This window comes from Melopsittacus undulatus, chromosome 2 (assembly GCF_012275295.1).
Source record: "Melopsittacus undulatus isolate bMelUnd1 chromosome 2, bMelUnd1.mat.Z, whole genome shotgun sequence".
Lineage (NCBI taxonomy): Eukaryota > Metazoa > Chordata > Aves > Psittaciformes > Psittaculidae > Melopsittacus > Melopsittacus undulatus.
Window position 1 is genome coordinate 61448068 of NC_047528.1, and position 24689 is coordinate 61472756.

At 38.3% G+C, this 24689-nt stretch overlaps 2 protein-coding genes across 2 annotated transcripts in view; both read right to left on the bottom strand.

The window, feature by feature from the left end:
- CCDC138 (coiled-coil domain containing 138) overlaps positions 1-18682 on the bottom strand; it is a 37377-nt gene extending 18695 nt beyond the window's left edge. Inside the window, exons 1-12 of the mRNA XM_031051182.2 lie at positions 18572-18682; positions 16836-16896; positions 15225-15363; positions 14413-14528; positions 12174-12358; positions 10995-11153; positions 8513-8632; positions 5456-5533; positions 5266-5376; positions 4190-4354; positions 3362-3478; positions 2050-2242 (exon numbers count right to left, since the gene is read on the bottom strand). Coding sequence (XP_030907042.2) covers positions 2050-2242; positions 3362-3478; positions 4190-4354; positions 5266-5376; positions 5456-5533; positions 8513-8632; positions 10995-11153; positions 12174-12358; positions 14413-14528; positions 15225-15363; positions 16836-16896; positions 18572-18682 — 1555 coding nt within the window. The remainder of the gene's footprint in view (positions 1-2049; positions 2243-3361; positions 3479-4189; positions 4355-5265; positions 5377-5455; positions 5534-8512; positions 8633-10994; positions 11154-12173; positions 12359-14412; positions 14529-15224; positions 15364-16835; positions 16897-18571) is intronic.
- Positions 18683-19433: 751 nt separating this feature from the next.
- RGPD4 (RANBP2 like and GRIP domain containing 4) overlaps positions 19434-24689 on the bottom strand; it is a 32460-nt gene continuing 27204 nt past the window's right edge. Inside the window, exons 24-29 of the mRNA XM_031051184.2 lie at positions 24281-24509; positions 24064-24162; positions 23748-23890; positions 22001-22274; positions 21512-21846; positions 19434-20010 (exon numbers count right to left, since the gene is read on the bottom strand). Of these exons, the coding sequence (XP_030907044.2) occupies positions 19705-20010; positions 21512-21846; positions 22001-22274; positions 23748-23890; positions 24064-24162; positions 24281-24509 (1386 nt within the window). The 3' untranslated portion in view covers positions 19434-19704. The remainder of the gene's footprint in view (positions 20011-21511; positions 21847-22000; positions 22275-23747; positions 23891-24063; positions 24163-24280; positions 24510-24689) is intronic.

A 24689-nucleotide genomic window follows, 5' to 3' on the forward strand; every position in this document is an offset into this window, starting at 1 on the left:
GCTTTTTCTCACCCTGTCCTGACACAATCTGACTCTCATTAACTCATTATGTCACTTTGAAACCTTTACCTTCTCCCTCTCCCATGAGGCAGGGAAGACCCAAACTTCCTCTGTTTTATTGCGAACACAAAATTATGCAAGCTCTAAGCAGAGAATCCTACTTTATTATTATACTCATCTGCGAATGTAAAAAGTGAGAGGATCCTGGGAACAAAGTGGAAAAAAAAAACTCACAGGGAAAGGAGTTGTACACCCTGTGATTCCCAACCCCCCATTACTTTTTAATCAGTAAAAGGCAGAAGTGTGAGCTGAAAATGATGTAGCTGTTGCAGATATAATAATCCTCTAACAGGCATTGAAGACAGTTTGGACTATATGGCTTACAAAGATGTCTGTTGGGTTTTTTCCCCTCAAAGACATAAATACACAAAAAATCCAATCTTTATACAGTCAGAAGCTCAATTTGATAATATATGACAACTATATTGAATTTAGCATTCAGAGGGGACCTATCAACCCTGCTGCTTTTATGCTGATGACTCTTTTTGCACAGGTGAACAGAATTGTTTTATAGCAATCATTTAAGCCGTTATTGAATTGAAAAAATTATGTCAAAAAAGAAAACTAATAAGTCAGACATTCTTTGGGATTACTCATCAAATCTGCAGATTTAAGAATTAAGAACCTTCAATCATAATTCAGATTATGTACTACTGCTAAAGTTTTTAAAGAAGCCATATATAGACTAGAAATAGGGAAGAATGTTTAAATTATCAAAGTTAATGTAACAGTTTTTAAAATATCTCCTTAAGATTCATTTAAGGTCTTTCTTCTCTGGGTTCTGACAGAGAAGTATATACCAATCTCTATGTCAAAAGGATAAGGAAGGAAAGCATTAAAAATCTGATTTTGTGCCTCTTCTCATAGTGTGCTCAACATTCAGAGCTCACAAGAAACAGTCAATTTTTGTCATTATTTTAACAAAAATCTTTTAGTCTTTTCAGACAGCATCTGTTTACAAATAAGGCCCCACTGACGAGATTTGCTACAGCATTTCAAAAACTGCACAAGCAGAGTAACCTGTCATGACCTGAAGAAGACACTATTTTCAGAACTGTGTTATCTCCTGACCTTGTTTGCTTTTGCCTTGTTAACAAAGTATTATATTACTATGCTACATCAACATAGGAATTTTGGAATAATTTGGATAAAAAGGTCATTTGACAGGCTGCTTTGAAGTCTAAAACACTTTAATGTAAATAGAACATGGTGCCTTTTGGAAATCAATCTATTTAACAGTGAAATCTGAAAGGACAATCGCATCAAGAACTGACAGTTTCATAGAGCAGCAGTTTTCAATATGGATAATATTTTATGGACAGCCATTTGCAGTGCGAGACTTGGTACAAGAAGGGGGAGCAGCAGAAAGGTAAGGGCTGGAGTTTGGACTGTATAATCAAACTAGACCAAAGGACAAAGCAATTTCAGGACATATATTGTATCACACACAATTCGATTCAAAAACTACCATCCACTACACAAGTGGCTTTCTCTGTGTCATTAAAGATACATAAGAAATACCTATGAACATGCAATTTATCTATAAAGATAACTAATATGTCAGAAAATAAACACTTGGGACTGCAGATGATCAGCCTTTCAGGGACAGGTAAACAACTGTGCAAAATCTGCTATTTAGTTTAGAGAAGAGCAACTAGCTTTGTGATTCGATGCAACAAAGATCTTTGTAAACCTATTGCTGCTGCAGTGACAGTTTGACAGAATCACCAACATCTCTTTTCCCCTTCTCCAGAAACATTGATTTGTCCGACAAGAAGTAACTGTATTAAAAGGAACATGCAAATTCCAATGTTAAATGATTAACAGCAAGATGCATACTTGTTTCCAATGTATTTTGCTTCACAAACTAGTAAAACTCAAGTAAACCCACTTTTCACTAATAGAGCATAGTAGACTCTGTAGTATCACTGAAATGTTTTTTGTCCAGGTGCACAACTGAAAAAAAACATTTTAAAAAGCAGAGCTTACCTTGTGTCACTGTTTTAAGCACAATTAAAGTTGAGAGAAATCTCAAAGGCATACAGGAACTCTTAAAAAAAGCTGCCAATTTTGATTTACTCTCTGTAGACTGTTCAGAAGAACTATGTGGGTTTCCCTTAATTACTATGCCTTTGAAAATATCTTCACCAAGTCTCCTCATTGTTGAAGTCATTGTTGCATGCTGTTTCAAAAAATGCAGAGTTCGCGTAACCATTAAAACACATTAAAATCCTGTGTACTATATGGAGATACATATGTTTCCCTAACGATTAAACATCAGGTAGCAAATTGTTTGACCATGTATTGGAATATAATCTGTACAGGATATATTACTTCGTGTTACAAAAGCAGCTGAACAACATTACCACTGTATCATATCAACACATACTTCATAATAAGACTAGTTAATGAGGGCCCTGACACACTGACGTTATTTAAGTAGCCTCTGATTCCAGAATAAGCTCATCTTCAGCCAACTGTATTTTATAAGGCTGCCTGAAATCGTATCCTTTGAAAGCATTTACAGAATCATGATCTACTCACGAACCTTAAGAACCCTCTGCAGCTCAGATCTATTGCCTTTTCATCATAAACTATACAGAAATATTACTTCAGAATCAAACTCTACAATATGCTAATTTAAAATATAGTTTATTAGCAATAAAACCAACAGCTCATTATTCTACTAAATTTAAACTCAAGATATTGACAAGATTTCCTACATTTGCTTTAGCAAAAGCACTATTGAAAGCACTGTACACTATACTAAGTCTCTGCAGTATGTCTCCTGTCTTTTCCTTTATTATACTGCTAGATCTTTTCTTACAGCAGTCTAGTCAGAGAACAAGGAGTGCCTAGTGGTTAGATATTGAACAGAGAACATGAAAATTGAAATTACTTCCCAGCTTTGTCACACACTTATTCCATCACTTTCCACAAATTCCATGCATAAAGTGAACCTGAAGTCTTTTCTAATGCAGAAGTTTTGCAAATACATATGTAAAAATATAATTTCTGAGATGCTTAGACACCACTTAAGAGATCAACTACTTAAGAAAATTATGTTTAGATACACAATGCAAAATTTAAAATTAGCTAGAAAAAGTATTTTTTTAACTTGCCATCTCTCTGTGGCAAACACTGTCAATTTATGTTTTGTAAAGACAGCACAGGTTTTATATATATACTACTTGAAAGCATCCACTTTTCGTATGTACTTAAAACAAAAACTCTATTAATGTCTTCTATGAATTTAAGTTAAAAAAACCCCAACATACTGCAAGAGGACTATTTATCTTACCTGAACACCAGTGTCTAACTGCCTTATAGACCAGTAAATAAATCTAATTACAGGCATGTGTAGTTTGGAATTCACAAATGGCATCCACTGGAGCTGCTCAGTAGCTATAGGCAGAAGCTGCAAAAATATACAGAAGTAAAATTACACGCAGTATATGAAACTAATGTATAAGTGAAAAACAAAAACAGAACTAACAACTATCTCTTGAACAGGTTACATATGTAAATACTCACTGGGCAGATTCAGTACATGTAACAGAATTGCACACATACAGAGATCTCAAATTTTAGAGGTTTACATGAGAAAGTAAAAAAAAAAAAAAGTTTATATGCTCAATCTCCATAAATCCAATCTCAGTGGTTATAAATCTTTAATATAATTACAAAAAAACAGTAAAAGATTTTCCAAACACCATACTGATTTCCAAACATTGGTGGCCCCAGAAAGAAAACAATAGAAGTGTTAAAAGTATAGCACAGCATCACCATTTATCAGTTATAAATTGAAACTTCAGTATCTAATATAGGCATCAAAATACTTTAAATTAGACTTCATCTTCTTAGGAAAAAGGAATTACATACACACAAAACACAAGACATCAATTGACAGAAGTGACTTGAAATAAAACACCGAAACTTAAGTTGAGACTGAACAAAAAATGATCTGTATGCTTTACAAATGCCAAATTATCTATTACATCACACTGCCAGAATAAATACTGACTTAGTGCTGTATAAAACAGGCTGACCTGTTATGTTCTCAGAATCATGAAGAAAACCCCATAAATCTGAAAACATTAACAAAAGCAAACAATCCAAACCCCTTTACCTTCATACATCTTTCCTGGGTGCAGATCTTTTTTGAGGTCTCGATAGCCAGATGTTTATGACTGTCCTCTCTTTCTTCATGTATTTTTATTTTGCTAAGATGCTGGTCTGAGATCCAATCCATAAGACAAGTTAGGAGCTCATAAACTTGTGAATTCGTTGGTAGCTGTAATACATATATGACATCAGATATTTCACCTTTTAAGTTAATGATTTTTCTAAGCCAAAACAGTAACAGACTGAAACATATCAGTATATTAGTTCTCAGATATTATGCATAATTTAAAGGACGATGAGCCTGATAAAATATGGGAGGTAAGTTACTGTATTCAGAGCCTGTGAAAATATTATATTAAAAGAAAAAGTGATCTCAAACAGGCCACATATGCTCTGTTGGACCTTGCACCTAGGGTTTGAGAAGCCTGTATGTTATTAATACAACCTGTAATTTAGCATTATCTCCGGGAAAGGTAAACAGATGTGGATCAAGTGGTGGAAGGTGGTAATCCTTACCCAGAGACCACTGTGCATAGAGGAGTCATAGATACTGTGTCAGAGGCCCTGTGCTGTGCTGCATAGGTCAGTTGCATAGTTTATCCTGTGCTTGGCCACAAATAAAGTAACAGTAGCAATAATTTTTGGCTAAGAAAGTTAAAATCATTTATCAGATACTTCAGCCTGAGTACTTTTTAGCTAGTGCTACTCATAAGAACAGTGCTGTACTGTAGCAGTAACCAGAATGAGTTTTAAGATTTGCTTTAACACAGTAGAAGAAACCAGTGCAAGCACGTTATAATTCTAATTGAAAGATGAAAGATAACATGACAGGAAGAGGAAAACATGCCATACAAATATATGTATTAGTATATACAAACACAATATAAAATCCAACAGCAACAAGCTTAATTCTTTAACTGACTGTTTTACCCCAATATAAACTGTATTTTTTCTTACTGTAACTAATCCACTCATGAACTAAAATCGGCAGTTACATTTTCTGATTTCTAGCAGATACACAGAGAATGTTCCACTACCTAATGTTTTTCGGATTAATCTTTCATTTTGACCAGTTCTTACCTTAGCATTTTTTGATGTTACCATCACTTTTTCCTGCTTGACAGGTTTACTTTGTTGCACCACTTGACAGATATTCTTAGACTTCTGTACTGTTAACAATTCATGCTTCCTCTACAACAAAATGTAACAATGGGTTTTATTTAACTTGTCACGTATAAAGAAAGCATGAACATATAAAAATAAACCTTACTTGTAGATTCTCTAAACGAGCTTGTACTTTTCTTGCTTGACCTTCCAACTTCTTGTTCAGCTCAGTTACATCACTTAACTGAAAGAATTAGAAAATAGTTAAGTATCTGTAAATTCAAAACACATTTCTTGACTTCATTATCGCACTGAATTAATTTGATATTGTTGCTGAGCACCACCATTATTTCAGTTCAAGTTCTTTCTGCTGAGCATATGAGGTGATAGAAACAAAATAATCTTCCAACTCCTCAACAAATCATGGAATCACAGGATGGTTGAGGTTGGCAGACACCTCTGAAGGCCATGTGGTCCAACACCCCTCCTCAAGCAGGGGCACCTAGAGCCAGTTGCCTAGGATCATGTACAGAAAGCGTTGGAATATTGCCAAGCTGGGAGACTCCACCACCTTTCTGAGCAACCTCTTCCAAAATAAGTAAGACACTAGAGGCTCTTTGAAGATTTGCAGCCAAACCTTTTAACTTGCAGGGGAAGAATAGGCACTACAATGCCACTCAGGATATAGAGGCACTACACATTTCATTACTTTTCATGAAGAAGTGACATGAAAATGGAGTGCACTTTTCAAGAATGGTCTTATTAATGAGGTGATAGCTTTCTTCTCTGCAAAATGAAACACAGTCACTGACCGTGCTACAAAACCAGTTTGCTCCACGAGAAAAGATGAAGGAAACTGTAAACTCTATTCAAATATAAGAAACATGCTCTATGTATACAACAATGAGCAGCATGATTATCACAGTTGATTCTATGATTGATTGATTCCAAGTTGAAAAACACTTTTAAGATCACCAAGTCCAACCATTACCCCAGAACTGAGTAAACCAATAAACCACCATTAAACAATGTCACTAAGGGCAAACTGATCTCCCTGCATGGATGCCTCTCTAATCTCCACTCACAGCCACCCCTCATCTGTGCCCCATAGTGGCCCACACTGCAGAGCTGCTGCACCAACCCCTCACAGCCACCCCTCATATCTCCCTTCATGGTCAACCCTCAGGCCCCATGGCTTCCTGTGCTCTTCCCTTATGACCTCTCCTCATGATCTTCCTCATGTCTACCCCCATCACAATCTCCCAGCACAGCCTCTCCTCTTTTCCCCTCATGATGTCCCCTTCACTCCTCATGGCCTCCCCTCATGATCTCCTGTCATGGCTGCTCCTGCTTTCCCCTTATGATCTCTCCTCATGGCCACTCCTGCTCTCCCCTCACAATCTTCCCTCATGGCCACCCCTCCTCTATCCTCATGATCTTCCCTCAGGATCTCCCCTCATGGTTGCTCCTGTTCTCCCCTTATGGTCATCCCTCATGGCTACCCCTTCTCTTCCCTTAGGATTTTACCTCACAGGCTTTCCTGTTCTGCCCTCATAATGTCCCCTTCACTCCTTATGGCTACCCCTCCTCTCCCCTCATGACCACCCTTGCTCCCCCATCACTGTCTTTCCTCATGGCTTCCTCTGCTCTCCCATTACATTCTTCCCTCATGGCCGCCCCCTCCTCCCCTCATGGCTTCCCCTTCTCTCCCCTCACAATCTTGCCTCATGGCTTCCCCTCCTCTCTCCTCATGATCTTCTCTCATGATCTCCCCTCACGGCTGCTCCTGCTCTCCTCTTATGATCATACCTCATGGCCACCCCTGCTCTCTCCTTGTGATTTTCCCTCACAATTCATTAGGGACTGTAGTGATAGGACAAGGGGTAACGGGTTGAAACTTAAACAGCAGAGGTTTAGACTGGATATAAGGAAGAAATTCTTTACTGTGAGGGTGGTGAGGTACTGGAATGGGTTGCCCAGGGAAGTAGTGAATGCTCCGTCCCTGGCAGTGTTCAAGACCAGGTTGGATGAAGCCTTCAGTGATATGGTTTAGTGTGGGGTGTCCCTGCCCATGGCAGGGGGGTTGGAACTAGATGATCTTGAGGTCCTTTCCAATCCTAACTATTCTATGATTCTATATATATATATCTATACACACCAGATAGTGTCTTCTATACCATAACCAGCTATTCCCAGGTGTGCCTAGGCTGCTCTTAAGTCCCCCGATACTACACTACTGTCTTGCTAATCTACCTCTTCACTCCTTATGACAACCCCTCTTTTCCCCACATGGCTACCTCTGCTCTTTCATCATGATCTCCCTTAATGGCCGCTCCTCTTCTCTCCTCATGATGTCCCCTCACCCCTCATGGCCTTCTCTCCCTTTATGATTTCCCCTTATGGCCACCCCTGCTCTCCCCCTCATGGCCATCCATGCTCCTCCTTCCCAGTCGCCCCTCCTCTCCTCTAATAATCTTCCCTTATGGCCACCCCTCTTCTCCCTCTCCCTCTAGAGGTACTGGCAGTGATTAAGTGGCTGCAAAGCCAGAGATATTTCTCCTGTGATCTTCAAACAACTATGCTTCATTTGCACTTTCCAAATTAGAATGAAATGAGAATTTTCAATTTCAAAAGCTATCCCTTTTCCTTTATTGGCAATAAAGAAGAAATAGGAACATTTGCCTAGCCAGTTCTGTATTGTTCATTATTTTACACCAAGGTTTCTCTTCTTCATAAACCCTCTACAGACAGTCTTTTAAACTGTGCCTCTTCTCCTAGCTTTTGTTATTTTCATGCCTAACTTATCAGAATCACAGACTGGTTTGGGTCGGAAGGGACCTTAAAGCTTATCCAGTTCCAACCCCCCACCATGGGCATGGAAGCATGAAAATTTTGTAGCAAGGCGAAGAGAAAGATAGGTTGCACCAGAACCATAAGCATTCTAGGTGATAGGTCTTGACGTTCTCTAAGGGAAAGAATAAGTCTCTGCTGTTGCTAGTGGGTCAGAGGAATAAGTCCAACCTTATTTATATTGTAAAAAGTCAGGCTAATTTTCAAGTACTAGAAACAGGTGCAGAAAATACTTCCAGCCATTCACACACTTCTTGTCTTACAAAAAAAAAAAAAAACAAACAGAAATTTGCCAAACTTAAGCAATTCAAATATTTAAAATTGTTGAGTGTAGCTTGTAAAATTACTGATAAAAGGAAATAATTAATTTTACCTGTTTTCTTAAAGAGTCGTTTACTTCCTTCAAGGTTTCAAATGATGACTTCAGCCTCCTATTTTCTTTAGTTATTTCTCTCAAGACTTCTGTCAGCCGTTTAACTTCTGCCTCATGTTGCTATAGAAATACAAAATTTAAAAACATAGAATCATAGAATAGTTAGGGTTGGAAAGGACTTTAAGATCATCAGGTTCCAACCCCCTGCCATGGGCAGGGACACCTCACACTAAACCATGTCACCCAAGGCTCTGTCCAGCCTGGCCTTGAACACTGACAGAGATGGAACATTGTCTTGGGTTCAGCAGCAGCAGTTATTTTTTCTCTTCCTTAACAGCTGGTGCAGTGCTGTGGTTTTGACTTTCGGCCTTGGAACAGTGCTGATAACACCAATGTTTTTAGTTACTGCTCTACAAGCGACTATTTTATATGTATCTATTTTATATAATATCTTTATCATATATATATTATATATAATATATATTATATCCAGGTTGGATGAAGCCTTGGGTGATATGGTTTAGTGTGAGGTGTCCCTGCCCATGGCAGGGGGGTTGGAACTAGATGATCTTGAGGTCCTTTCCAATCCTAACCATTCTATGATTATATATATATATATATATATATATATGCACCAGATACTGTCTTCTATATCATAACCAGCTATTCCCAGGTGTGCCTAGGCTGCTCTTAAGTCTCCCAATATTACACTACAGTCTTGCCAATCTACCTCTCTGTATGCTTACATGTTTTTGCCAGATATGTTTTTTCCTAATACTTAACCTAATTTTCCCTTACTGCTGCTATCACAGACGTGAAAAAAAGTTTTCCTCTTTGTTACATCCTTTTATGTAGCTGAAAATTGGCACATTAACACTCAATTCATCCTGTATATTTAACCAATGCATCCACCCATTACCCTCTATTTCTGTAGCTGATATTTCTATTCAAATGCAATACTGCACACTCACACCTCCTGAATAGTACAGTTTTTTCAGACCTACAATATCTTCAATTTGTCATGATCAATTTTAATCCCAATGCTCTTTTTCAGCATGCTATAAATTCACCCTCACTTACTATTTACTTCAAATTTAATTTATGTGCTCTTTTTCACCATCAAACTTCTCACTGAAAATACTGAATAATACTGGACTGAAAAGTTATTCTAAATCCACTAGGTACATTCTTTCAACTTTATTGTGAACTACTGTCTCACTACATCTTTACACTAACTGCACTACATTTATGTTTTATTTTATTAACATGATTACAAAAATGCCATGCAAAACTATGTAAAACATTTCTAATTTGGTCCAAACATATAACTCCTCCTCCTCTATTAGCAAGGGCCATTACCTTGGTGTAGTGGAAATGAGAGTGATTTGACAATTTATGATTAACGTATGCTAGTAGTTAATTATTACATTGTTTTCTGCATCACACTTTCCATGGTTTGTTCATAGCTTTTTTCCCAGAATCTATTTATTTATTTACTTACTTAGAGAACTGACATTAAGTTGATGGCTGTAGAACTCTCCCTTTTGAAAACAACAGGCACCCCATTTTTTTACTCTTCCTCTACAGATTTTCCCAGATAACCACCAATTTTTCCTGTGTTTTCACCAGCCAGTTCTCTAACCGGTGTAGCATTCTTATATGTTCGGAAGATTTGCAACATCTAAATTAACACCTAAACCTATTCCTTCCCTGTTCAAAAGTTGAAGTCTCACTTCTCTGACACCTTTTCCCCTTTTTAAAATGTAGTCTTATCCTCCCTCAACAATTTGTGGGAAAGGTTTATCTGCACCATTTAAAGAAATGTAATTTCTCAGCTTATGGTTTTGACACAAACGACATACATCTCAGGACTTCCCTTGGTGACCTTCTGGATAGTAACCAAAACTTTACAAGACCTAAATTCAATAGGGAATACTCACAAGAACAGTGTTGCTGTTACCACCTCTTCTTATAGCAAAATCACACCATTTCATTACCTCCCACACTCCCAAAGTTAGGCTGATCTTTTCTTCCTTTGAACTCTTTGAGTGTTTTATTCTCTGAGTTATATTCTCTGCGATAGTTATGTCATAAGATTTCATTGTGTCTTCAAGCCTTCCCAAGGATATCTACTTCAACTATGGCTAATGCAAAGATACTAATATAAGTTACATACAAGTACAGATAGGCCACAATTTTTTTCTCCAGTACTGGTCATATATTTCTATTTTAGAAACAAGTTACCTCTTTTCTAAATTGTAACAGTGAGATGTATCTATGCATATGACAATTAAATACACCATTCTGAAACAGAAGCAATACAAACCCCTAAATATTTTATGTGGTACTTTTTATATAAATCTTTCATTTATGAATTTCAAGGATTTAAAAAAAATAGCACTATATATCCAGAAAACGTGATGGCTTAAGATAAGTTAAATGGCATGTAGAGCAATAAATATCATTTAATATATTACTGTACCTCTTTTATAATTCCAAATTTTGTGTGAACTTCTTCCTCAACACTTCGTATTTTAGCCAAAGCTGCTTCATGTCTAAAAAGCACTGTTTCTCGTTCTGTTAGAAAATGCTCTCTTTTCCGGAGTTGGAGAGCATATTCCTGCTGTGCTAAACTTTGTCTCTGTATCAAGAAAAAAAAAAAAGAGTTGAAATGGCTTTAAAAACCATGAAACTGTCACAATTTATATTGAATCTAAACTTTCTCTCCCAGAGATATGCTTAGCTTCTTGTGAAATTATACAGTGTTACACAATAGCTTACTCATTAAAAGTATCCTGATGGCTATCTATGTTCAGTTTCCCCAGACATTAACTCAAATGACTTTGATGTGCATCAGGATGACTCAGCCTCCCAGAATACAAAATTCAACTCTACATGGTTGTTAACTATAAACTTATAAAATTAAACCTAGGCTTTTGTTTTCAAAAGTTTTGGATAATAATATTAACTTGGAGATGAAACAGAGTCTGATGTGACTGTCAACATTGAACATGAGATTACTATGTTGTTTGATTAGTGGGAAGCATCCCTGAAAAAGCAGTGAGGAAAAAGAGATACAAAATTATTTTTATCTCACGATGCAAAAGGTAGTCCTGACAGGGAAACCAGCAGAAGCATGGGAGCTATTACAGAATAAAGCCATATAGCAGGTTCTTCTGCTAGTGGCCTAGGCCTCCTAGGGGATGAACTGCTGGGATTCCTCAGCAGTGCAAAAGTAAAGGTAAGGCAGAATGGAGGGTTTTAAGAGGAAGCCATGAATGCCCAGGGTCATGAGAAAAGTTTGGATGCTCTCAGGAGAAGCAGTACTTGCAGGTGTTTCCTTCTATGTGCACAGTGCATCACAAGACACTCTTGGATGTAGAAGCACTGCATTCAAACTCCCTTTAGGCTGTTGTTTTATCTACCCACCATGCAAGACAAAGTACCACTACCAAATCGGCAAATTTATTTAGAGGAAGAGGTGGATGATGATAGAATTTTAGTATATAAGTCACCGTGATTAGTATAAATAATAGTAATAACTAATAGTCTTAGTATAAAAGTAATAGTTATGTAGTATGTAATTTCTGAATTCTCTGTCAAAAGCAAGAGTCTTTGTAACATTACTCAACAAAACGTTTAAAGTTATTCCAGTTCCTACCTGGAGCTTCTGATGTATGACAAATAATTCATCATAAATTTGACTGATGTGAGGCGGTATTAAGCCTTGACTACTGCATGCTTGAGCATTAGTTCCACTTAGAATTTTCCTTAGCAAACCATTGGTAATATTTTGGTCAGTATTTTCTTGTGTATTTGCAGCCAAAGGAGAAGATAAAGTGCTGCCTACGGAAAGGAAAAACCCATTTTACATTAGAAAAATTAATCTTGGATAAATAATGACATTATTGTTGTTCCAAAAGACCGAAAACCTGTTTTAGCCATCTAAAGTAACAAATATAGAGCAAGATGTAGCAAAATGAGAAAGCAATCTCCTAAAGAATTATGCAGAATTGCTCAAAGCTGGGTTCCATGACTTGGCTGACATGATCAGTGATCAATGGTGTTGATCAGTGATCAATGGTGTTTTATAAGTAAAACTACACCCTCCACTTCAGTACTGAAATCTCATAGATACCTGTATGAAATCTATGCATAGACTGAATCACAATGTAGCCAAAATCTCCTCTTGTAAGGAACTTTTTGTAAGGTCTTCAGGCAAGTGATTTGCTGCTGACTAGACCTTGGCCTGACATCGAAGTTAAGAGAACAAGACTTAAGAAACTGCTGGTCACAATAGGAGAAACAGCTAGACATGACAGATTACAGTATAAGAAGCTGATTAAAGTTGCAGACAGCACAGTGAGGAATGGCTGGATTTCATAAATAGTCAAACACCCCAAATTCACAGATAACTGATATTTTGGGGAGAGACATCTTGCAAGGTCAGCTGCACCTAGGTACCACATCAGGCCAATATTACCTAGGTGACAGTATCAGAAATACAAATTTGGGTACTGTGCTGGTAGCTCATATAGAGCTGTTTTGGATTTGTGACCAAAACAGTGCTGATAACACAGGGATGTTTTAGTTACTGCTTCTCACCCCACCCCACCAATGAGCAGGCTGGAGGTGCACAAGGAGTTTGGAGGGGACCCAGCCAGGACAGCTGACCCCAACTGACCAGGATATTCCATACCATATGGTGTCATGCTCAGCATATACATCTGGGGGAAGAAGAAGGAAAGGGGGAAATGTTCAGAGTGATAGCACTTGTCTTCCCAAGTAACCATTATGTATGATGGAGCCTTGCTGTCCTGGAGAGGGCTGCACACCTGCCTGCTGATGGAAAATGGTAAATAAATTTCTTGTTTTGCTTTGCTCTCATGTGGGGCTTTTGTTTACATATTAAAATGTCCTTCACCTGACCTGCAAGTTTTCTCACTTTTACCTTTCTGTTTCTCGCCCTCCCTACTTGGGGGGAAGGTAAAATGAGCAAGCAGCTGAGCTTGCTGTGGGATTTAAACTACAACAGGTACAGACAGAGCAAAACTCAGGCCAATGAGGAAAATGTAACTCCTGATGCAATTAAATTATTTTTGTTATTGTTAGTTTGGTTGGTTCAGGGGTGTGTGTATGTTTTCTTTTCAGAAAGAATGGGTTTCCAGAAAGCTGTTTTTTATACAGTCCTCACCCATTTAATACCACTTTTAATGAGAGTCTGCTACAGTTACACTGATCTGTTTTGCCTGACATTTGAGCCACTTTGGGGTTGGTTGGTTGCCTGTCTGTCTCTACGCTTCCATATACACTTTTAAAAGAATACATTGTTCTTCTAAACCTAAAACTCTCTACAAGAGACAGATATACACTGATTCACAAAGCTCTCCAACTGCAGCAGCATTTTCACACATTTGTTGTGAATGAATGCCAGTTGGTCCCTGCTACAACCTTCTAGCTAAAGTTTCCCGAGTTAACATTCTTTCTCTACCTAATGACAGTTTTCCAACCTTAAATTGAAAAAAGACATCTGGTTTAAAAGAGTTGTACTATTTGGTAATGCAGCTAGCTATTTAAAACAAAATAAAACAAAACAAATAAAACCCCCTCCAAACCATCCTGTTTCTTCATTTACTTCAGAAAGTCAGTGGCAACCAGTTTCATAGAAAGTTGACTTTTCTTTCTTAAATGTTAATATTTCATCAAGAATGCCTGGACCTCCTAAATTAACACTATAGGTATTATTCATACTGACATGAAAGGTTAAGTCCCCAAATTAAAATACGTTTCTGCTGATCATGGTATTTCTGAACCAAACAAATACATTTACTAGAAAGTTTTTTAAAATACATGTTATACTTTACACAGAGCTGTAAAAGTATTTAAAATTCAGTATTTACCTGTTTCCACATATATAGCTGTATTTTGAACTGCATCAGTTTCAGACCAATTAATGGTCTTTACTTCTTTTTCTAGACCACTTGAATCACAACATGAATCATGTTCATCATCAAACCTAAACAAATACAAAAAAGCAATAACTGGAAATTACTCAATACCTTTCTCACATACTACATATAGAGCATTAAGAAGTCTGCATAAAAATGTAAACATGGCTCAATTTAAAAATTTTATATTTGACTGATAATAGAGTAAAATTGTTTGGATAAAAGGCATTATTACTCATAAGATTTTAACTACAACAATTAGTAATGTTGCTGACATAAGATCAGTAAGAATAGCTAGAATTTTCAAGATGTAAGCACATCTGCAGGAGTTAAAAACCTCTCCTTTCATCACCAATTTCCAGGAAAGCTAAAAATACAAAATGCTTTTTTAAATTATTCTTCATATTTGGTGTAAACTAGCCCTGAAGAGATGGCTTTTGGAATCAAATTATCTCTAAATAAACTTAAAGCTGTTTATCAGCTTTATAACCTTTCCTCCTAGTTCAGGTTATATCATCCCTGTATCTCATTAGCAATTCCAGCATACACAGATCAGATTAGGAAGTGAGACAATACTCCCCATCAAAATTGGCATTCACATTATTTCATACCTCAGCCAGACAGTTCTTTACTTAACAACACGAAAAGAATCTTAAAACAACTTCTGCATCTGTGCAGTCTGAATACATTGTTTACTTATGGTTTATCCAGATTATGAAAGATAACAAATGATAAAGGAGAGCTGAAGAGAAAATGCCTTTTACCAATCCCAGACTTTGAAACTTTGGAGGAAATCACTAGAAGATCTGATGCTGTTGTCCTTTCCACTTTCAGTAAATTCTGATTCTAAAGAACATTTGGATAAAGAAAAAGCTGTATTTTCCAGTGAGCTGTCCATGTCACCTGGAAAACAGAAGATAGTAACAATTCTATTTTGCATTTGAGAAGCTGATGTTAAGAAATAGACAGGGCTTATTAGAAATGCTTTCCATCTAAAAATTAGAAATGCTTTCCATCAAAAGCTTTCCATCTTTTGGTTTAAGAACCAAAAACCCACTGATACACCTTTACAAATGAATGAAAAATTTTAACAGCTTAAACAATGGGAGGTGTTATTTAGTTTTCAAACCAGGTAAGTCTTTCTTAAGTTTTACAGCTTGCATTCATATATTAATTTTTCTACAACCAAAGTCTGATAAATATATTGTTTTACCCTGTTGTCTGCATGCACCAGCAACATGTGTTTCTCAAGAATCCCAAAGACACTCTAAATAATAAATGTATGTGTATATTTGTGAGGTGGGCTGATGCCAACCTCATGAAGTTTAACCATGCCAAGTGTAAGGTCCTACACCTGAGTCGGAGCAATCCCAGGCACAGCTACAGGTTGGGCAAAAAGGAAATTCATGGTAGTCCTGCAGAGAAGGACTTGGGGGTGTTGGTTGATGAGAAAATGAACATGAGCCAGCAGCGTGCACTCACAGCCCAGAGAGGCAACTGTATCCTGGGCTGCATCAAAAGAAGCGTGACCAGCAGGTCAAAGGAGGTGATGCTGCCCCTCTACTCTGCTCTTGTGTGAACCCACTTGGAGTATTGTGTGCAGTTCTGGTGCCCTCAACATAAAAAGGACATGGTACTGTTAGAACAAGTCCAGAGGAGGGCCACAAGGATGATCAGGGGACTGGAGCACCTCCTGTATGAAGACAGGCTGAGAAAGTTGGGGCTATTCAGCCTGGAGAAGAGAAGGCTGCATGGAGACCTCATAGCAGCCTTTCAGTATCTGAAGGGGGTCTACAGGGATGCTGGGGAGGGACTATTCATTAGGGACTGTAGTGACAGGACAAGGGGTAATGGGTTGAAACTTAAATAGCAGAGGTTTAGACTGGATATAAGGAAGAAATTCTTTACTGTTAGGGTGGTGAGGTACTGGAATGGGTTGCCCAAGGAAGCTGTGAATGCTCCATCCCTGGCAGTGTTCAAGGCCAGGTTGGATGAAGCCTTGGGTGATATGGTTTAGTGTGAGGTGTCCCTGCCCATGGCAGGGGGGTTGGAACTAGATGATCTTAAGGTCCTTTCCAACCCTAACTGTTCTATGATTCTATGATTTAAATTAAAGCCAAGTGTATGCATACGTGGTGGACCAACCACTTCAAGCAGGACTTCAACACAAACAGGTTCTACATCACCCTTTGTGCTCTCTACATGAACATTAATGCTGCCAGGTTGGGTCTCAAATAGAGCAAACCCCTGATCAAGAATGTCTACCCATTTAAAATGAGAACATACAAAACTACTTGAAATAAATTTTGGAATGACACAGTTTTAGTATATATTTTCTCTGAAAAATATATCAAAGCACCATTGTTTGGTATTACCTTTCAATCCTAGGGACCCTCCACTCTTCCCTTCAGTATGTAATGCTCCTGAAAGGCAACCCTACAAGAAAGCACAAACACACTGCAATATAGTCTGAATTATCAGGTAAAGTACATGTTACAACTTACTTGTTTCATAGTTACAATGCCTTGTGATAGAATGCTTACTATAAACTACTGTCTTTGAAAAGGGAAGTGCTTTTTGTTTTTTTTCAATATACAAATGTAAATGGCCTTCATATTAACATAAAGAGGCAAACATCCTCCAGTCTAATGATGAAATATTCATGGTGTTATATCTTAAAAAATTTGAGAGACTATAAGACTTTATGAAGACAGTAACATAAAATAAGGGCATAAAAGTAGGATGAGGTAACAGTGCCATCTACTTTTATATCTAGGAGTTTTATGTTAAAGTTTCCTGCTCTACTTTTTCCTACTAACCTGTAACTACACACTACAAAAATGAGTGACAGGAGTATTAGGCTACAATTAAAATCAATTAAATGTGCATTATAAAAAATTAGACTCAAAGCAGCTCTAGCAATCTTAGTTGTTTCACTGCATCTCTCCAGAAATCAGGACGTATCCTCTAAATAAAGAGATCAACTATGTATTTTCTTGTACTCAAACACTGCTTTTTAATAAAATAAAATGCACAAATCTAGCATTTGGTTCCTTGCAAGCACAACATATTACTTCCCTTGCAGCATGAGTTCAAACACTTGTGAAACACCAGCATGTGAGAGGGCTCTTTGCTGCTGGAGCAGTTTCTTAATCCACTGTGCACATCCATAAATAATGGAAGTAATGGAAACAGAGGAATCACAATTCAGTTCCTCATTCATATTGGTGCAAAGAACCTTGCATTAGCTGGTGTAAAATAACACTGCTTTTACCTTGGCAAGGGACCTACACCCATCATAACTTACTCTATGGTTATTGCAGCGGTTTATTGTGAACTATAGGTTTGATTCTGACTAGACATGGCACAATTTCCCGCTCCCTGAAAACAGAATTCACCACTAGGCTTTACAAACAAACAAACAAAATCACAAGCACACCTAACACATTATAAATAAGGGTGGTGATTGCTGTGGCAAAAGAATTGTATAATCAGCCAGGTTAGAAAAAATCTTTAAGATCATCAAGTCCAACCTTGACCCCAAGACTGCCAAGTTCACCACTAAACGATGTCACTGAGGGCTTCATCTATATGGGCAAGAAGATATGAAATAAACAAGTTATCCTACTAGTATACTAAGAGGATTCACATACAATCTTTCCCAACTAGCAGACACCAGAATGTTCTAGGCATAAATTAAGACCAAAGCTGCTCAGACTGTGTTTTTGGAATGCATAAAATTTGGAATTGCAACTTCCAGGGAAATTCCAAGTTCAGACAGGGATATCTCTTCAGCACTTGTACCGTACTTGATCTTTTTAAGATCCCTTCCAATCCAACCCATTCTGTGTACTGCAATCAGCGCAGAGGGAACAAGAGTAGGAGTAGAAAGTACGTATTTTATACCTAAGCTCCTAAAGCCTGTTCATATCCCATTTTCAGCTCTGACGCCATACGCGTATGTGGTATCAGTGTTTACAACGAACCCCAAGGGAGGGGATGCAGACACCACCATCCCCAAGCACCCCTGGGACTAGGGGAGAGTGGCCAACTTTCCCCCTCCTCCTCCCACTTCCCTCCCTTGGCTGCATCCTCAGCCTTCCCGTCTCACCCCCGCAGACTTCCAACGGAGGGCCCGGCGCCGGCCATGTAGCACCACCGCGCTCGAACTCACCGCCACAGCCCGAAGCCGGCGGGCGCAGGCGCGGGAGACTGCGCGCATGCGCAGACCGCTTGTTGGGGCCGGGCTCCAGAGAGGCGCGGGGAGCGGACAGCCCTCAGAGCGGCTGGGCAGGGCCGGGAGCCGGGCAGAAGAGATCCACAGCCCCGCCCCTGGTGCAGTCGGCTCCTTGGCCCAGGCTCTGCACAGCTGCGGTGTGACAGCTCCCAGCATAAGAGGGCTGGCTCCTGTAACGGCTTGGTCTGCCAGGTCAGTGCTTCTGAAGGAACTGCGGGGAAGAATTACTGCCACTACCCTCAAAAATAAAAAAGGATCTGGCGCAGTTACTAGAACTCTGCCCCAGGAAAGGGAGCTAATAAACATTGAAAGAGCAAGGAGAGACATACTGTAGAAGTAGCAGTGTTGATGTACTACAGCATTTCAGGTAAAATCCGAATGTCAAGCAGCTTTTGCTCACTCTACTAAGGCATTTAGACCTATTTTATGTAAAAAAAAAAAAGAATAGGCACGCTTCTCTAGCTAAATATTGATCAAAGCAGTCAAGAACTATTCTCTAGCTTTCAACTACTGAAGCACTACTGAGAGACTTCAGATAGCACAAACCAGCACTTACCTGCCAGCTGCCTCCACTTGCTTTCTGTACATCAGAGTAAGCATTACATTTCAAAGGCCATCAAGTTTACTGACTAGCAATTAGCACCTACAGTCATTTTCAAAATACAGATTTATCAGAGCAGGAAGACAGACTACACAAGTTCTTCCTTTTTAAACAAACCAAAGTGAAGACAAGACATTTATTTTTAACAAGACTAAGATTTAATTTTTAAAATTTGACATTTAATACAAATATGTCAGGATTAACACAAATACACCTGAAATATGCCAGTGTCTGAACTTTAACATGCAAAAAAATCAATTAGAACACATAAAAAACCCAACTGTAAGCTGTAATTTTACATTTATACATCAGAAGTGTCCATTTTAAGAAGTTGAAATAATTAGTCAATTAACATCTAAATACTGATTTATACTGCTAGAACATCTGTATACTCAAAGCAGTAATTCTATATTTGCCCACAGTCTGTAATGACAATTCTTGCATTTACGAGCCCTTTAGGAGAACCAAAGGATTCAATCTTTTTCACAACATCCATTCCATCTTTGACAAACCCAAATACCACATGCTTGAAGTCCAAGTGTTCTGCTTTTTTAAGTGTTATGAAGAACTGGGAAGTATTCGTATCCCTGCCCTTATTTGCCATTGACAACAATCCAGGACCGGTATGTTTCACTTCGAAATTCTCATCTTCAAATGCTGATCCATAAATTGATTGTCCACCTGTTCCATCATGGTTAGTTATATCACCTCCCTTAAGAAAAAAAAAAGGGGGGGGGGGGCACAGCATTAACTTGAAAGTCCTGAAACATAAACCAACAATACAGTCACATTCCCTTTCAACCCTAAAGGCTTTACTTCGTAAGAACTCAGTTTTCCCAAGTACACATTTACTTGGATATAGGGCTTCACAGGTTCAGCAGCTTGTTCATAGTGATGGAAGAAGCACTGGAAAGTGTATTCCGTGTTTATTCTGAACAGAGAATTTTACCTTCCTGCTCCACAGGGTGACCACTCCTCTAGGCCTGTCTTTCCCACTGCCTGCTTCTTGCATCACTTCACCCAAATAGCTAGGACCTTCCTTATCTTACTGAAGAAGGCCTTTCCTTGCTTAGTCCCTGGCATTGATCACCTGAAGAAGGTTAAGGTACCAGTGACCAGCAATCTCTTGCTTCTGTGCGGGCAGCAGCTTTTGCAACATGACTGCTTGCTCCTGAGCGCAGCTATAGCTAGCAAGTAATGTCTTTTGTCTTTCTGCAAGGCAGCAAGCTTCTGGCTCCTGATTATTTGGCTATACACATAAAAGGTAACAGTGTGAGTTATTATATACTTGAATTCACATTGAAAAGCTTCTCACAGTATCTGGAAATAGTTTAGGCAAAGCAGAGCAAACTTGGAATATAGTGATTTCACGTGATAAAAGCTCACACTTTGTCAGGGTGTCCATAGTACAGTTAATGATTTTAAAATAAAGCCTGCAACTTACAGGTTGTGGAATACGCTGAAACAAGCTTAAACCCTAAATGAGCAACACTGCATTCCTATAACCTATAATGAATCTCCTATGTCTTCAGCATTTATGAAGAACTTACTAGTGCTACTGAATGCACACAGAGGTTTAAAAGCAACACTATTTACATGAGGCTTCTGATGCACTGCAGGCTGATACTCCTGATGCAAAATTTGAGTATTTTAAGGATTTTCATTGCATGACAATAAAATCTAAAAGACTTCCTTTAGATGGATGCTTGACCATCTAAAATACTTGGAATATCTGTTTTAAAGTACACATTATCCAAAATACAAAGTGTACTTCAAAATGTAACAGAAGCCTGGAAAGTAAGTGTTCTTAGCAGGTGAGCATACAGAAGGTCCTCTCTGTACAGAGATGGGGGCTAAATGGTAGCTTGGGGAACCCCTACTTTCCTTCATATTCTTCTTCAGAAACAGGCCACTTGTCCATTGTAAGAGAAAAATCTCTTTTTTTTCTTCCACAGTAAGTAGCACTTAGACTGCACTAGCTAATACTAAAGCATTAGGGCAGTTGGCAGACACAGGTAAAAAGCATTCATCTTATGGCAGCATGTCCTGCTTGCACTTTCTCATCTCCTTGTAGGGAAAGGACAGATAAGAGTATCTTGCACACTGGATTCATGCTGCCAACAAGAATGTGCTATCCTGTGTGATTTTTAAGTGCCATTGTTAATGAAGATGCACCTCATTCTCTCAATGAAGGGTTCTCCTGTTATGCTTACCTGACACACAAAGTCAGTGACTATCCTGTGAAAGCTGGAGTTCTTGAATCCAAATCCTTTCTCTCCTGTGCACAGGGCCCTGAAGTTTTCAGCAGTTCGAGGGACAATATTTGAAAATAGCTCCATAGTTATGTGTCCTAAAGGTTCATCATCAGCAGAAACTTCAAAATACACAACAGGGTTAGTGTCCTTTGACAGTCCTGCTGCCAGAGATAAGTGTCCCTTCTGTAGTTCTGACAAGCTTTGCTGGCATTCTTCAAACCTCTTCTTGAAAGAATTAGCCAGTTCTTGGCTTTTAAATCTGACTGCAAGTTGCTCCACTTTTACTTCACCATCTAAAAACAGATCAGAGAACAGGTTTCTTTAGTTCTGTTCAGTACAGTTGGAAACAAATACGTTTTGTTTCGTAAGGTAAAAACAAAGGGAAAAACAAAGCCACAGAAGCTACACAACACTTAGAAAAACCAAAAACCACCTGAAAAAGCTCACCAGCATAATCTGTGGCTGTCCAAATTAAAGCATTGTTTGATGTATCAGAGGGCACCAAGTTCATTTCTTTGGTGATGACATGGTTTGCACAGACTTTAAGAACCTGGTCTCTTCTCATTAGGACTCTATAGTATTTCTTCTGTGTATGGAAGAGAATCTTTATCTCCCCAACACCACGCTCCTTCCACTGAGTAGCATCCCTGTCCCATCTGTAAAGTTTTGCCCTCTCTTTGAAGAGAATTTCTTCATCTTCTTCTCCAGATTTTACTTCCACCTAAGAACCAGAGAGCTGCTGTCACCAACAGTATTGAACAGTATTACATACACTTACAATGATTCTGACATACTACTATGCAAAATTACTCAATGTGTTCCTTTCTCCAAGACCATATTCATCACACACCAAAATGAGTAAATGCCTAGCCTTTTCCAAATTTAAGAGCTCAACAAATTCTACTATTTGAGATTAATTATAGCACTGCAAAACTACTTTGCCATGCTGCATATGATTTTGGTGGGTGGTTGTTGGGTTGTCTTTGCAAGGGGGTTTTTGCTTCTTCGTTTTTTGGTTGTTTTTTATTGTGTGTGTTTAATTTGGGGTCTTTTTCTTCCTGAAAAATAAAAACCCACTATCAGATGTTCTGGCAAGCTTCTGCTGAGGAAAAGCTTGTGCAAGCTGAGAACTGAAGATATATTACCATTCCAGGCATTACTTTTCTAACACTGTTGAATAACTTGATATCTGCATTTGAACAGAATAAACACCAACAAAGTATAACAAATTGAGGCCTGATTGCTGTACCTGCTCATTTTATGTAACTATCTTTAGCCACCACATCAGCTTAAGTTAAGGAACACTTGAATGAACTGGAGAGATACAAGACAAACAACTATTTGTGGAGGGAGAAATGAGACTGAAAAAGAGAAGCAACAAGTAAGGAAAGAAAGAAAAATATCACAGAAGTCATAATATGACACAGAGATGAGCAAAGCCATACCAAGTTCTGAAGGAAGCTGAAGGTGTGTTACAAACTATGTCACATTTGTTGGTCAAATCAAACACTGCATATTGTTTATTTGCACTGTTTTGCTTAATCATTACACTAATCTAGAATTAAGTTTACCAGATGATACAACATCAGAAAAATTTTAAATTGCTATTGTAACACTAGAGTTAAATACCAAATCAAGATATGAACTGTGTGAAGCCTCACTCAGTAGCTTATAAGGCTACCTTCAAAGCAGAGAAGGTCCTCCTACTTCTTGAAAACCAATTTATTTTTAAACTAACAAAGTCAGTTCAGGCAAGGTCAATTGTACTACATCTTTATTGCTCAGTGATTCTAGGACTCTCTTGCCTAGTTCAGAGTAAAACTTTTATTTAAAAAGTTTTATTTTTAATTAAAGGCATGGCTTTCTCAGAACTTCATCTACAAGTCACTACTGAGTTGTACTGGCACTAACAGTTCCTCAGTTGCTCCTCGTGGTTTTCAAATGTGCTACAATGAATCCAGTTTAGCTTTTACAAGTTACGTGTATGAATATGGTCAAGCTATAATGAAATAAAAGATTTTAACTGATGCACTAGGCAATTGCCCAGTGCTAAGCTGTACTAGGATTTAAACCAGCAGGTATTTCTACATAAGCAGTGCAAGAAATTAATTAGTTAAGCAAAGCATTTAAAAAAACTTGCTGTGTTAGCAGACATGCTTTATGTTAATGGTTTATATGCCAGAAGTCACCTTACCTCTGGTAAGGACACAATCGGCTCAAAGTGGATATCATCACTATGTACCACCTCATCATCACTACCACCTTCATCTTCATCTGCTTTGCAGGCTGTCTCTCCAAACACAGCTGCTCCTGTATTTGCCCATTTGAAGTTTTTATCTACAAATTAAGAGTTACATTTTAAACTTTGTGGTGTTTTTTTTCCTTCATGACAAGAACTTGTTAAAAATTGTGGATAACTGATTATCAGTAGAAATTTGGTGCACAAAGGATGTGTTTTATGAAACAGAAGTCCAGCTGAGTATCTTTCTCAAGAGACTAGTTTAACTCACCTTTTGAACCAAAAGCAAAGTTTCCGGAGTTTTTGGAAGCCAGATCTGCAAATGACAAGCCTGCAGTATTGCCAAAACCAAATGAGATGATTCTGTTTTCTACCAAAGAAGAAGAAAAAGTCAGAAGTTTTTCTCTGCTTCACCTACAGAAAAGCACAGTTAGGTGCCTATCAAAAAAAAAAAAACCCAAACAAACAGAACATACCCCTGAACATACCTTGCGTTGACTCTGGAGAGTCTGAATCACCTTTTTTAGTTGACAAGTCTACAGGTTTGTCCTCAGCTCCTGATCCAGTCTGCGATACATGTACAGTTTCTGTGGTGGAATCTGGTTCTTCATTGTTAGTAGCTGACTGGACAACTACTGTCACTTCACTGGCTGATGCAGTAGGCACCTCTCCCTCACTGGCACCGACTAAGTCACTTGAGCTTGTAACCTCATTCTCCTGAGATTAATAAAAGAGGAAAGTAATCAGCAAATGAGCTAGAAGAACCTAGTATTCATACCACCTCTCAGGAGACTTAACAGTCATTTTAGAAAAAAAAAAAAGTCAAGAAAAATCGTTGTTATAAGCTTTCTGAAATTTCTCCATTACATGTAACACACAAGGACATTAACTTGACAA